The sequence below is a fragment of the Dipodomys spectabilis genome, unplaced genomic scaffold (genome assembly GCF_019054845.1).
Source record: "Dipodomys spectabilis isolate Male_0828 unplaced genomic scaffold, ASM1905484v1 ptg000096l, whole genome shotgun sequence".
Lineage (NCBI taxonomy): Eukaryota > Metazoa > Chordata > Mammalia > Rodentia > Heteromyidae > Dipodomys > Dipodomys spectabilis.
The window spans coordinates 11090129-11106493 of record NW_024870773.1 but is presented as its reverse complement, the minus strand read 5'-3'; the positions used below and the strand labels follow the sequence as shown (position 1 = coordinate 11106493).

The window sequence follows — 16365 nt, the reverse complement described above, 5'->3', positions numbered from 1 at the left end:
GGCAAGATAATGAGTACATTTCTTATCAAGGATTGTAGCCTCCTCCTTTGTTTCCCCTTCCCATCCTCCCTCCGCCCCCCCCAATCCTCCCCGCCCCCCCCCACCAAAGTTGTAAAGTTCGTTTTCGACATAAGGACTTGTACATCTCATTGTTGCAATGGGTCCACCTGTATCCCTATTTAAACGATTTGTTTTTCCTCTTCCCCTCCACAAATTATACCGACATCAAATACAGTGAAAGCAGGGAGGGACTATAATTCTATTTAACATATAGGTTAAGCACAAACAAGAATAAAAATTGTCATATTTATGAGGGTATTATATATGACAGTGAATAAGCTGTCATTCCAGAACACAGTTTGGCCTCATGGACATACATTTTATTTAGGTATGTGGAAGTTATTTACTATTTCCTCAATAATAACCATATTGTTTCAGAATATCTTCATTGTTATAGGGAAGTTGTTCTTCTGGTATGTCTAATTAAATCTAATATCAAAATAAGCCAGCTCTTCTACTATTATCAGCAGCTAGGAATATAGAAAGACATTCCCAGAAACTTTAAAATGATGAAAATAAGATTGTCCTTGAACAATGAAACATGAAGAATAAGAAGGTTTGATAGGTACTTAGTAACTAAATGAAAATAATCAGTGGGAATCAGTTTCATTCCACAATTCAATTCAATTTACCCTACATAAAAAGAAAAACTATAGTGGATATAAGGTCATGAAGTAAACCGCAAGTTGTTTATAATGGAGCAGAAGGAGAATATAGGTAACTAGATAGTAATACAAGGCTTATAACTCAAATTTCTAAAAACAGTATTCATATCAGGAAGATTGAATACAGGGAAATAATAAAAATTGGAAAGATGAAATCCTATACTATAGAATACAAGAAAATATACTACAAAAAAGGAATAGATGAAAATATGGCTTTTAAACCAAGTTTAAACAGAATCTTACACTAATTTTGCCTGGACCAGCTTCAAAGTGCAGTCCTCTTGGCCCTGCTTCTGAATAGCTGAGATAACAGGCCTATACCACCATGACCAGCCTGGATTCCTTCTTTAGTGACCCCACATGTCTTTGTGGGCAGGCTACTGTGGTATCTGTAGTCTTTAACATGATAAAAGTCCCACTGACAACTACCATCCCTAATGCCAGGTTAGCCATGGTACCTCACCACTGCTCTCATCTTTCCTCTTCAAATATATTTAAGTTATATTTCAATTATTATAAGAATTATATTTTTGAAAAGCATTTAATATATTATGATTTGTCGCCTCCATTATTTCCTTTCCCTCTGCAAAAATAAAATGTAATTTATTTAAGTACCTGTTTCATGTAACATCATAATCCTACTAAAACGAACAATAACTCAGAAGCAAATCATTTGAAGATGCAGGGCAGGGGTGGTGGCAAGAATACTATTCAGCTAATCAGTAATGTGATGTCTGACTAGAGTAAGTGCCATTAATAGTTGTTGGTAGAAGGCATTTGCAGATTTCAGAGCAACACAGATGTGATAAGATTGAAGGCAGAAGAGAGCAGGTGGTGTGGTAGCAGTCATTATAAAATGTGTAGGCTTAACTAAAGACCCACTTTAATGACTTAATTTTCAGTATTATCTTGGAATTCTTAAAATTAATTGTAAACTGTTTCCATTTTACAAAGTTTCTAAGAGGAAGATAAATTCATAATTAAATAGTTAAAAGTCAAATAACCATCACAAAATGATACAAAAAGGTCAGCTTTCTGTGGTATAGTCAAAATGAAATTATGAAGCTGAAGATCCTATTCGAGAACATGAGAGGAATAGATATACTGATAAAATAATTCCATTAATTCTTTTAAAAATTACTGAAGGGCTATGACTTCCACTTTTACACACACACACACACACACACACACACACACACACATCTCATGTAATTTTCAATAGTGTTCTTTGTTATCTATTCACATAAATTCTTTTTTTTTGGTCAGTTGTGGGGCTTGAATGCAGGCCCTGGGCTCTTTTGCTCAATGACAGTGTTCTACCACTTTGAGTGGTGAAGTGGAGGTAAGAGTCTCATGGGTACTTTTCTGCCTGGTCTGGCTTTGAACTGTGATCTTCATATATCAGTCTCTTGAGTAACTAGGATTACAGGTGTGAGCCACCAGCGTACTGCTACATATATATTCTTGAATATCCATGAATGCTACATATGAAATAAGCCTTGTGTACATATTTTAGTCTACATTATTATTTTGTGGATGTCCACTAAAGTATGGCAAGTACTGAGCCTATGGTCATTCTCTTTTCCCAAAGAAAGTTACTGTAACAACATTAATTAGTATCAATTTAATATAGCAGACTATGGAAACCCATTATTTGCTTATTTTTTAATTGCTTAAAGAGTATTGAGTCAGATTACACTAGTATTGAGTACTTAGTAGTTATAAAAAGGCATTAGGTTTCATTTATGTGTAAAGTATGTAGAAAAGAATATCTGAGTACAAATGGAAGAGCTGAAAGAAAAAAAAGCAAGTTAATTTTGAGGGTTAAAGAGTTACCTAAAACTGGGAAGGGGTTGGTCCCAGGTTTATGCAGTACCAGGTTCTATGTGAGGCAGCAGGGAAGTAAGGGGACTTCGTTAAAGTGTGTCAACAGAGGAAGGATGAGCGCTGGGCTGACATCCTATGGCTAGCCTGGCATTAGGGGTGGTAAATGGGACTTTTATCATGTTAAAGACTACAGATATCACAGTAACCTGTCTACAAAGACACGTGGGGTCACTCAAGAAGGAATCCAGGCTGGGCATGGTGGTTGAGACCTGTAATCTCAGCTACTTTTAGAAGCAGGGCCAAAAGGACTGTAATTTGAGGCCAGTCTAGGCAAAATTAGTGTGAGACTATCTGAAGAGCAAACTGAAAAGCAAAAAAAGCATAGGAGGTTGAGACTAAAGTAGTAATGTGCTTGCCTAGCAAGTACTAAGCTCTGAGTTCAAATGCTAGTAAAATATAGAAACAAAAAGGCAGGAGGAGAAAGGAGAGAGAGGAGGAATCAGAGGGCATTCTCATATAATTGGCATAGTAGTAATCCAAACGACTTCTTTTGAATGAACTTTTGCCTCCCTCCACTCCCCCCACCAAATCACAGGCCCTGGGCAGGTCTGTGTGGAGAAAGGCTTGAAGTTGGAAATTTGTTTGGAAAAACTGGAAGACCTGAATATTTTATATTCTCCTGTTAACATACAAGTTATATTTCTAAGAATTACATTAAGATGTATGTACATAATATTTGTAGGAAGTGATTTTTAATGTACCTTGATTTTCTTTTTTTTTTTTTTGGGGTCTGGTTGTGGGGCCTGAACTCTGGGCCTGGGCTCTGTCCCTCAGCTCTTCAGCTCAAGGCTAGCGCTCTACCACTTGAGCCATAGCTCCACTTCCGGCTTTTTTCTTTTTGCTTATGTGGTGCTGGGAATCGAACCCAGGGCCTCAGGCATGCAAGGCAAGCGCTCTACCACTGAGCCACCTTCCCAGCCCCTTTACTGTACTTAGATTTTCAAAAGCAAGAATACAAAACACAGAGTAAACAAATATCCCAAATTTTTGAGCTCTCAAATTCCTGGCCAGCTCTGTCCAGATGATCAAAAGATCCCTGAAGTGTAGTTTTAAAAACCAGGCACCAGTGGCTCACATTTTTAATCGGGAGGCTGAGACAAGGTTCAAGGCCAGCCCACACAGAAAAATCCTAAACACTCCATATGCAAAGCAGCCAGCAAAAAGCCAGGGTGGAGGTGTGGCTCAAGCAGTACAAGCAAGCCAAGCAACTGCAGGAACATGTGTTCAAATTCTAGCATTGCAAAAATGTCAACTGAGCAAAATAGATGATTTATTCTTATAGATATAGTTCAAATTATCTTTTGGCAAAGATAAATAGTTCTAAAAAGAAAAATATTTTAGGCAATGTTTAAACTAAAAATAATTTTATTAATAAAGTAGCAAGCTGATTTTACCAATGAGTTCATTGTAAGGGTAATTAGAACTGTGGACTGGAATGTTATCAAACTAATTGCATTAAAAAGCAAGACAAGGAATGCTATTTCTTTCTTTTTTTTTTTTTGGGTCCGGTCATGGGGCCTGAACTCTAGGCCTGGGCGCTGTCCCTCAGCTCTTCAGCTCAAGGTTAGCGTTCTACCACTTGAGTCACAGCACCACTTCCGGCTTTTTTCTTTTTTGCTTATGTGGTGCTGAGGAATCGAACCCATGGCCTCAAGCATGCAAAGCAAGCGCTCTACCATTGAGCTACCTTCCCAGCCCATAGGAATGCTATTTCTTAGAGGTGGGGTGGATAGGGGAGAAAAAGTGATTGGAATGCAGTGTAAACATTTGTGGAGAAGTAACAATGAAATCCCCCTTCCTCTGTATAACTGATATAAGCCTTTAAGAATTGTTTATGAAGGTATCCAATGGAATATATCTAATTCAATTCATAAGCCCCCTAAAGTAAAAAGTAACTACAGAAATGAAAAAAGAAGCTAATGTAAGTTTAATACACATGTGGTTATTATAACCCACATTCTTTCAAAAAAGCATCTGTCTTCTAGTCTTGGCTCACAAAGCTTCGAATTACTTTTTTTCATTCAAATCAACTGGTCATAGAAGCTAAACTGTATTAAGTCCACTGAGATACATTTTCATAAACACAAAATCAAGGCAAACCTAGTACTTGCTATCACATACTGGGCACATTTAGAAGGACCTCTATAAACATAGCTACTCAAGAGGCTGAGATCTGTGGTTTGAAACCAGATGGTCTGGTCTCCAATTAACTTGTAAAAAATGTAACTGTAAGTGTGGCTCAAGTGGTAGGGTGCCATGAGTGAGAGTTCAAGGCCACTAACTAATATAGAGAGGAGAAAGAGAGGAAGAGAGAGGGAGAGAGGAGAGGAAAAGAGAAGAGGAAAGAAGAGGGGGAAGAGTGGGGGGGGGTGGGAAAGGAAAAGGTAGAAGAGAGAGGAGAGAGAGGGGGAAGGAAGGGAGGGGAGAGAGAGGTAGGAAAGACACCTGTCAATGAAATGCTTGTAACACACCCCCTACAAAAGCACATTTGGTATGCATGTATGCTTGTATATGCTGGTCCTAGGGCTTGAACTCAGATCTTGGGTGCTATCCTTGAGCATTTTTGGCTTAAGGCTCGTATTCTCTCACTTGAGCCACAGCTCCACTTTCAGCTTTTTGGTGGTTAACTGGAGGTAAGAGTTTTGCGGATTTTCCCGTGGGCTTGTTTCAGACTGTGATTCTCAAATCTCATCCTCCTGAGTAATTATGATTATAGGCATGAGCCACTGAGGGCTGGCCAAAAGCACATGGTGATGACATTTTTTTTATTTTAATTTTTTGGTAAAATATCGTGTATTCAAGCCCCACTTTTAACAATGAGAGATCAGTCTAGGCAGTTTTAGGTAGTTGAAGATCTGTAAAGCAAAATATCTCCCCAATAAGTCACCATACTCAGGGCTGGTCTTAGTTGTCATGCATGGGGAAAATACTCACTTTGATAGGTTTCAAGTCATACTACTAGGCAATAGATGGTAAGAGATTAAATGACTACAGAATAAGATAACAATGTTTTAAGACATATAGCTTCAAGCTGATAAACAGAAACTGCACACAGAATATGGTATATAATAGCTTCCAAATACCAACAGAAAAACATTCTACAATACTACTTAAGTTGAATTAGTTTAGTCAATAAATGGGAGAATAGCTGAATCAAACTTTTAGTGGAAATTTTATGTATTTTCCTAAGTATAAAGATTACATAATTTAAAAAAATGTAAAACATCAAGTAGTAATGTTGGAGCATATACAACCTGCCTGGGAATTGCTCCTTAGCTTTATTCACTCACAGTTAGTGCTCCACCACTTGAGTCATAGCTCCACTTTAGGATTTTTGGTGGTTAATTGAAGGTAAGAGTCTCACAGACTTTCTTGCCCCAACTGGCTTCAATCTCAGCCTCAGATCTCAGCCTTCTGAGTAGTAGGCTAACAGGCATGAGCCACCAGTGCACTGCTAAAACCTGCTCTTAAGAACTAACCATTTTCATGAATTAAAAAGTCAGCTTTGAATATTCTTCATTAAATAATGTAAATCTGTAATTAAATTTTAATTTAATCAAAAAATTAAACTTTACTTTAAAAGGTAGTAAGTGTTGAATATACCTTAACTAAAAGTCTGGGGACCAAAAGTGTTTTGGATTTAGAATACTTGCACAGTATATAATGGGCAAAAATCTGAAATGCTCCAAAATCTGAAATGTTTTGATTGTTATGTTAGCACTGAAAAAGTTTCTAGGTTAGCACTGAAAAAGTTTTGATTTCATTTGAGATTTTAGGTTTTCAGACATGCTCAACTTGACTCTAAATTCAGAACTTCCCAGTTTACATTTTCTTGTTGTATATGCCTTTGAGGATGTTTACATCTGCTTTGTCTACATGGTGGAAATATAAAATGCTGCACTACTGTCTCTTAGCTCTTGCTAATTCTATAATCGATTAGATCAGGAATGTCACAGTGATAGTTTAAAATCAGCTATAGTGAGAGAAATTTCATCACTGAAATTGGCAACTACTAACAAATTAAGGCATTTCCCCTCCCAACAACCCATTAAAAAAAATTACCAACACACCACTCCCAAAGTGTTTTGTTAAGGAAGGTTGATTTAATATGGTTAATACTGTAGGATACCTGACAAACTAGTTGCTGAAAAATCATTGATTATATATAGAGAAATAGTTAATGGAATATTTCTAGAGTACATATTTGATCAAAGTTTATACAAATAACTGGGCTGTCTTATTTCATACAGGAATATGCCTTCCATTTTTAAGTGATTGTTGTAATTCTAGGAGTTTAATTTTGGTTTAAACTCATTTTAGTGAGAAATGGATACAAAGAATAGACGAAGAGCCATCAACCCCATTGTTTAATACTTCTCAGGATCGTATTTATACTTCTAACTTATTTGTGTGGTAGATTCTGATCCGGGATCCTGGTGTGCTGATCCTGGGACTTGACCTTGGGACTGGGTGCTGTTCTAGAGCTCTTTTTGTCAAAGACGAGTATTCTACCACTTTGAGCCACAGTGCCACTTCTGGTTTTTCTGGTGGCAATTGGAGATAAGAGTCTCACGGGGACTTTCCTGCCCTGGCAGGATTTGAACCGTGATCTTCAGATCTTAGCCTCTTGAGTAGCTAGGCGTGAACCACCAGCACTTGGTTAAACAGTTTTGTTTTTTTACTGGTGGACAAGAAAGAGAAGAATAGAGGAACACAGAACAGGATACTAGCATCTTACGTTTTGGCATTAACATGTTATGCTTTTTGTATTATTCTTTTATGTCCTGAGGTTCTACCTAAAATATCATTTAAAATTTTTTTCCAGGGAAGGGAGAAGGAAAGAGAGAAAGAGGGGGAGAGAGGACATGAAGACAAGAGGGAGAAAAAGGGAGAAGGAGAAAAACAGTATGCTAGAGAATGCAGGGATGTGTGTGTATATGTGTGTGTATGTTCATATCATTAATGCTTATGAAAAATTATGTTTGTATGTCCACATTCTGGGAGGAACAGCTTTAGAAGGGATATATCTATATAAATAAGTTGAAATTAAAATATAAATTACAGAGTATGTACATAATTTAACTATTAAGGGGAACAAGAAAACAATTTAATTTTGGATGTTTAATTACATTATTTGCATTTTAAAAATTATTTTATATCATGTATTACATTATGTATGAAACAAGGATGTATTAACAAACAGAAGGAAAAAAGGCTGATACTTCAGAGATAAATCAAATAAAAACTCTGAAAATTTGCTAGTTGGGATATTGTCTCCTGAGAAATATAACCAAATATCTTTCATATTAAGCAATCATTCAGGTTTAGAAAGGAAAAATATATTAATTTGAATGACTAAAAATGCATTTACTTCTAAAGACATTTTTGTTTTTATTTTCTAGGGCAAACAAATTAATCAAATAGTAAAGAGGAAGTCATAACTGTAAGACAAGTTTCTTAGAAGATGAAATATTGACTGCATAGATGTTGTGCTCCACAGACTCTTTTCTTTGAGGTCTTCTACCCCAGTACTAACCAGCCCATCTAGCTTAGCTTATGAAATCTGACAAGGGTACAGCCCATGGCAATAAGGATGCAGGATAGTGATTTCATTTCTGATTTTATTCATTGTAGCCCCAGGGAGAGAGAGAAGAAGAACAGGAATGAAATCCAGGTCTCCTACATAAAATACTGGAGAACATTACCACTAGGTCACAGGGGAGGGAAGAATATTTTTAAAAAGTATATATATATATATATATATATATGTATATATATATATATAAACAGTATATTTGTTATAATAATTTATGGTGGAAAATTATTTGCTTTGGCTTGACATGACATGAAAGTATTACTTTCATTATTATGAATTTGAATGATTATTTTCACAAACTGTTTCAAATCTGTTTGGTGGATTTAAAATATTACACTTTTTTGGAAGTTGGAAAAAGATACTAGCTTAACATAAAATGTTAGGCAATTATAAAACAATAAAAGTAACTTGTATAATTTTGTGTAATTCATATAATATTCTACTATTTATATAGTTGTCATTCACTTATTGCTACAAAATGTTGTTGGCACTGTCATAAATAAAAACCCTGAAATTTTCTGGCATATACAGCCTGGGTTTGAACTTTTAGTCTAAGAGCTCAAGAATATTAATAAATTCATAGATGGATTAAAAGACAATTTACTCGTATTAGTGAGCCATGTAAAGTTCTTGATAAATATTTCACTTCGTTTTTAACACAGACTAATACTTTGACAGTAACATCCCAAGAATAAAAGAAAACTTTCATGTTTTTCAGGTTGCTGTGCTGACTTTTAAAGATGGTAAATTGGATGTGAGGTGGCCTGTCCATGACTTAAAGATTTGAAAATTACCAATATCAGAAATAAAGGAGTGGCATCACCATAGACTATGCAGATATTAAAATGAAATAAAGGAACATTTGAAATACTCATAATAATACACTTAGATCAAATAATCACACCTTCTCAGATATATACACTGTTAAAACTCACTTGCTAATAACAAATGAAGTACTACCAATGAGTCTAGAAAAAATATAACAAATACTTTCAAGTATTATACGAAGTCAAAAAGGCAAAGATATTAAAAAAAACAAAATTATAAGACTAATATAACCACAAGAGAAAGTATAGAGGACAACTGCGTATGATATCCACAATAAATGATATTATGTACAGATCAACTGGGTTTATCCCAGGATCTCAAGGCTGGTTTAAAATCAGTCAATAGAATTCACTACACATATAAGAAAACACCATATAATTATCCTATCAAATGTAGAAAATAAACTGGCAAAAAATCTAACATCATACATGAAAAAAACTCAGTGGCAACTAGAAATAGGAGCTTTCTCATCTTAACTAAAAGCTTCTGTTAAAAGTTTAGAATTATCACAATAATTGGTGAAAAGACTAAATACTTTCCAAGATTGAGAATGGGACAAAAATTTGTTATATCACTTCTAAAATAAAAACAAAACACCACCATCAAAAAAGAAATCTTCCACACTGAATTGAAGCTCCTATTCAATCAAAAGGCGATAAAAAGATATAGAGGGCTTTTAAGTTGTAAAGGCATGAAACTTTCTCCATTTGTAGACAACATAATTATCCATGCAGAAAAATCTCAAGATAGTTCTTAAAAACTTACAGGAATAGTAACTAGAGCAAAATTATAGAATAAAAGGTTTGCATGCAAAGTTCAACTAATTAGTAGACAACACCAGAAAATGAAATGTAAAGTACCATCTTGAGTACCGTTTAGAAAAGTGTAACAATACTATTTAGGTAAGTTCAATAAAAGATGTACCGAAGGAAAAAAAAAAGACTTATAACAATCTCCTAAGTTGATCCATAAATTCAGACGAGATGGGCACGTTCAGGGTGGTATGGCCGTAGACATTGATCCATAAATTCAATGTAATTCCAATCCAAATCCTAGCAAGATTTTTTTTGTTTAATAGAAATTTAAAACTTGAGACAGGGAACCCTATGCTTCAAGCAGTTGGGCAAGGCTAACTACAGGAAAACACCAGTAGTTGACACTTTGGAGATTTGATCTAAAAAGGAACCTTCGCGTCTCCTCCCCCTCCCTCTCCCCTTTCCCCTCCTTCTTCTCCTTTTGCTGCTGGTCTTAGGCTTGAACTCAGGGCCTGGGCAGTATCCCTGAGCTTCTTTGCTCAAGGTTAGTGCTCTAATACTTGAGCCACAGTTCCACTTACAGCTTTTTCAGTAGTTTTTTGAGATAAGAGTCTCATGGACTTTCCTGCCCAGGTCAGCTTCAAACCTCAATCCTCAAATCTCAGCCTCCTGAGCATCTAGGATTACATGCATGAACCACCCAATGCTTGGCTTTAAAAGTGACTTTTCTAACAGAATAAGATAGTTTTATAGAAGTTAACTGCATTGCTCATCAAATCTCACCATGTTATAACAAGAAGCAGGGCTGTGAAGCAGGGCTGTGTTGCTCTGAATATAGGAAAACACCAGTGATCTCAATTTAGGGTTACCACAGACACTCAAGCATTGAGTGGGAGATACTATGAGAATTAACAGAAACTCACTTCTTGAGAGTGTGTCTGGCACAAACCCTGAGAATTTTATGTGGTAGAAAATGTACAATAAAGATATAAATATGATGAGGAGTGAATGGCACAATGGTCATGTCTGGGACTGAGACTAGCAAATGACTCAGTTTTCACTGCACCCCTTCCCTCCAGGCCGAGCTCTGGGGTTTGACTGCTTCTCAACTAGGAAGCATTTGGGGATGGAACAGTAGTTTGATATTTGACCTGTAAGCTGACTAGAAACCCCAGGGCCTGTCCAGCATGACCCAAATAACACTGAGATTGATGAGAAGGGTTTGCTATGGCCCTGAAATAGGCCAAGTCATGGATCATGCAGCCTTCTCGAATGAGAATATTCATTCCCAGCAGTCTATAATCTGAAAAAACTTGGTGTAAAAAAAAAAAGTTGGAGAGGTGGGGAAATAGGAGAACAAAATGAGGGAAGGGGTAATAAGTTTGACAAGAAATGTACTTATTACCTTACTTATGTAACTGTAACTCCACTATACATCACCTTGACAATAATTTTTTTAAACAGGCTCATTGCATCTTCCACATCTCTCATGTTTGCGAAGCTTCTGATAGGCATGTTAAAAGCCACCTGAGAGAATACACCCTAGGGCAGTCAATATGGCCCATCAGGAGAAAAATGGGGACACAGCATTTGGCTCCAACCTGTTCAGCATGAGCTAAGATGGATCACAGTACGCTACGGCTGGGCCCATACCTCCTCCACACTGGGGGATCCTGGAAGAGAAGTCTTCAAGTATCTCAGCATTTTTGATGTTTTTTTTTTTTCCCCTTTCTGTCTAGTGTATCTTCTATTACTTCTCATTTTTTGTTACTTTTTAAACTCTTCAAATTCTTTTTCTGCTTTCTCTTTTCTTCTTTGCCTTTGTCTTGCTGTCCTACTTTCTTTTATTTTTAATTTTTTTTTTTTTTTGTTCATCATGGGGCTTGAACTCTGGGCCTGGGCACTGTCCCTGAACTCTTCAGCTCAAGGCGAGTGCTCTACCACTTGAGCCACAACACCACTTCCAGTTTTTTGGTAGTTAATTGGAGATAAGAGTCTCACGGACTTTCCTGCCTGGGCTGACTTTGAACCATGATCCTCAGATCTCAGCTTCCTGAGTACTTGGATTACAGGCATGAGCCACCAGCCCAGCTACTTCTTAATTTTTTTTAAACTGTCATTCTTTTTTTTTTAATTGTGAAAATACCATACTACTTCTTAACTTTTAAAATGATTTTCTTCTTTTCTTCCTGGCAGTACTGAATGTTGAACCCAGGGTCTTGCACTCTACTTGAGCATTGCTTCTAGCCCCGTTTGCTTTAGTTGTTTTTCTAAGAAACTCACTTTTTGCTTGGGCTGTTCTGGAGCGTGCCTTTTATTTACATTTTCTTTGTTGAGATGTGGGTGTCCAACTTTTTGTTTAGGCTGGCCTTGAACTGCACTATCCTTGTGAGCTCAATCTCCTGAGTAATTAGGTTTACAGATGCCAACTGCCTTGACATGTTTACTTTTTCTTCTATTATCTTTGTTCCTTTAATCAAGTCCAGCACCAAGCATGCTGGCCGGGTGTTTTGCTGCTGGGTTACACTCCAAGCCCCACTGAAGAGAAATTGCACGGTACTGTGGTCATTACCTATTTCTGCTTAAAACTGTCATGAATACTTCAACATAAAGAACAGGGAGGCTAAGAGCCCCTAACTGATACTCTGGATTCAAGTAGGCACTGCTGCAGGAAGGTGATGCTAAAGTTCTGCTCTTGGACAAGTTACTACCACAGCAATAACACAGAGAAATAATGTAAGCATTTTAAGACACTGAATCCACAAAGACCTTAGCATAACTTGCTCCTATACCCTTTCAGACTGCACACTGCTGACAAGACTGGAGGAAAAACCACAGAGGTCCCATGTACACTGTTGTTTATACCACAACTATCCCACTCCTGTAAAACCTACAGACAAAATACATCCTTTCGGCTCTGATGCACCATGCATTATGTTATAAAGCCACTAATCACCACTAAAAAAGTCACCGGGCTAGGAGTCAGTGGCTCATGTCCACAAATCCTAGCAACAGAAGAGGCTGAGATCTGAGGATTGAGGTTCAGAGACAGTCAGGCAGGAAATGTCTGTGAGATTCTAACCTCTAATTAACCACCAGAAAGCTAGAAATACAGCTATGACTCAAGTGCTAGAGCAATAGCCTTGAGCGAAAAACTCAGGGACACTGCTCAGGCCCTGACAAGCTCAAGCCCTAGGTCTAGCACACAAACAAGAACAAAAGCAAAACAAAAAGCCCAAGGGAAAATATACTATATCTAAGTCCATTTCAAATGAAACTTAACACTATACAACATATTGATAACCCATAGCATATTACTGAGAAAACTACTTACATAAAAATGGGCGAGATATTCATCCTAGCAGTTGAGCAAATCTCAACATAGAAACACAGAAATGCTAATACAACAATACATAATATGATACCTACTAAAGCCTAAAACTCTAGTAACTGATTTCCAAAGATACACTGTGGCCAAAATGCTAGGAAAGAACTGAGAAGGGACTGTACTTGGGGGTCTCTAATCAGCAGGATGGGGTTTGTCATAGTTCTCAAGAATAAGGCCTACTTTAAGAGATATCAAGTGAAATTTAGAAGACAAGGAGAGGGTAAAACTGACAACTATGCTAGGAAACGCTTGGTGATCCAAGACAAAAATAAGTACAACACACCCAAATACAGAATGATAGTTCATTAATCAACAGAGATATTTGTCAGATTGCTTATGCACGCATAGGAGACATGATCATCTGCATGGCATATGCGCACCAACTACCCAAGTATGGTGTGAAAGTCAGCCCAACCAATTATGCAGCTGCCTATTGTACTGGGCTGCTGCTGGCCCATCAGCTTCTCAATAGGTTTCGCATGGACAAGATCTACGAAGGCCAAGTGGAGGTGACCAGGGATGAATACAATGTAGAAAGCATTGATGGTAAACCTGGTGCCTTCACCTGCTATTAAGATGCAGGCCTACCTGCACTACAACTACCACTGGCAATAAAGTCTTTGGTGCCCTGAAGGGAGCTGTGGATGGAGGCTTGTCTATTCCTCACAGTACCAAACAATTCCCTGGTTATGATTCTGAGAGCAAGGAGTTCAATGCAGAAGTACATCGGAAGCACATCATGGATCAGAATGTCACAGATTATATGCTCTAGTATATAAAGAACAATGTAACTCCAGACATGATGGAGGAGATATACAAGAAGGCGCATACTGCTATATGAGAGAATCCAGTCTATGTGAAGAAGCCCAAGACAGAAGTGAAGAAGAGGTGGAATCCTCCCAAAATGTCCCTTCCTCAGAAGAAATATAGGGTAGCTCAAAAGAAGGCCTGCTTCCTCAGAGCTCAGAAGCAGGCTGCTTTCTTTTTTTCTTTTCTTTTCTTTTTTTTTTTTGTCGGTCATGGGGCCTGAACTCTGGGCCCAGGCCTTGTCCCTCAGCTCTTCAGCTCAAGGTTAGTGCTCTACCACTTGAGACATAGCACCACTCCTGGCCTCTTCTGTTTATGTGGTGCTGAGGAGTTGAATTCAAGGCCTCATGCATGCAAGGCAACACTCTACCACTGAGCTACCTTCCCAGCCCCGAAACCAAACAATTTTCTATAAGGATTTTTTCGGAAAGACAATAAACTTATTGACAAGCTCCCCCGCACCCCAAAAAAAGGATTGGAAAGGATGATTAAAAGAAAAAACCCCCAATGATTCCAAGAATAAACAATCGAATAAATTTAAATGGACAATGGAAGATATTAATAAACATTTCAATGAAGAGAAAGAGAATCTGAAAGAGAACCAAATAGAAAAGGAAAGTAGCAATTGGGAGGATGCATGTGGGAGGTATCTATATATAGGCAATGTTCTAATTTTTGGTCTCAGCAGTAATTTGGTTCACTTTATGAACACTGAGCTGCAAACTTTTCTATATGTACTTTTTTATATGTGCTTTATGCAATTAAAACAAATTTTAAAAATTTTAAAAAGGTTATGCCAGGTATAGTTAGGCATGACTATAATGCTAGCAAAGTAGATCTGCAAAATGGCAGCAAGAGGACCCAATCTGTCTGTAGCTAACCTGGACTACATATCAAGATCAAAGTTGGTCCACACAACATAAGAAGACCTGTTGTCAAAAAAATATAAGTTTAATAATTTGCTTTTCAGGTACAAAGCCCTGCAGTTTGATCCCCAGCAGAAGGGTGAGATAGGGAAGGCATTTACCTGCTTTTTCTGTGTTCTGTTCCTGTTTTCCAGCCAGTCATCCATTTGTTCCTCAATTTCTTCTATAGAAGTCCCATGATCATAAGAGTGAATATATGTACTTTCTAATGGTGTGTATACAGGAAATTCAGGTTTGGGTTTTTTAACTTTAACTTTCTTCTGTTCTAAAAAGAATGTTTAAAAGAACCAATTATTGACACTTGTTAAAAATTAAAAGAATTTAAAAGTACTCAAATACCTTATTCATAGATCAACTCTTGAAAGAACACATAAATGATGTTCTTTTTATCAAAACAGAATTGCTTTATTATAAATTTTATTGTACATTATTATTGTATTATTTTAAAATTCAGATACTGTTAATAATGATTATGACATAATCACTACTTGACTTATACATACGTTTAGTTTTCAAAGAATTTTTCATCAAAGTATTTCACTATGGGAATTGAAAGAGCTTCAGTTTAGTGTGTTAATCTTACCTTTACCACTTATTAGCTATGTAATATTGGGAAAATACAACAAATGTTCATTTTCTGAACAAGGGGTATGTAATTATCATTTCAATATTTTACAAATGCAAAGATAATTTTGCAGCACCAGTAGCTATCAATAATGTCCAGTGTTATAAGACACTGTTTCCATGGTGGTCATGTGAGATTATATTACCTAGTGACAGCAAAACCGAAAGTGGCTCAAAGTGGTAGAGTGGTAGAGAGTGGTAGAGCCTTGAGCAAAGAGCTCAGTGACAGCACCCAGGCCTGAAGTTCAAGCCCCACAATCAACAACAACAACAAAAGTTTCTCATTAATAAAAACATTGGAATGTAACTGTTATGTAAGTTTATAGGTATGTGTGCATATATGACTGGTTATTATTTCTTTATAAAGATATAAAACTGGTAACTGAGTAAAAGCTCAGCAAAACATCTGACTAATTATTGATGATATACTACATCATCACTGAAGTAGGACAACTATAGAAATTGACAAAGCAAAATAATGCTTTTCAAAATTACTGAAAAGGCATGTGCAAATAAATACATTTAAATGATATTAGATAAGCATGGAGAAAAATATGGATGAACACACTAAGATATGTAGGTGAAGAGATGGAAGGAATGTAGAGATAAGCATAAAGGAAAAAAGAAATATCACAACAAAATGATTGATAACATATGAAGGCATATTTATGTATAAAAGTATATGATCAAATACTATTTCAAAATTGTAAACAAAATCAAGTTTTAAAAGTCTACACAATGTAATCTAGCTGAAAATTCAGATATCTAAAACTAACGGCTGTGTATGATGGGTTTCACCTATAATCCTAGCTAGTAGGAATAGGGAAGT

The 16365-nt window shown here is 36.7% G+C and overlaps 1 protein-coding gene and 1 pseudogene across 1 annotated transcript in view; one reads left to right on the top strand and one right to left on the bottom strand.

Moving 5' to 3' along the window:
* The window catches only part of Dnajc1 (DnaJ heat shock protein family (Hsp40) member C1), a 154514-nt gene that overhangs the window by 41670 nt on the left and 96479 nt on the right, over positions 1 to 16365 (bottom strand). The window contains exon 8 of the mRNA XM_042686323.1: positions 15014 to 15177. Coding sequence (XP_042542257.1) covers positions 15014 to 15177 — 164 coding nt within the window. The remainder of the gene's footprint in view (positions 1 to 15013; positions 15178 to 16365) is intronic.
* Positions 13285 to 14977, top strand: LOC122113062 (annotated as a pseudogene).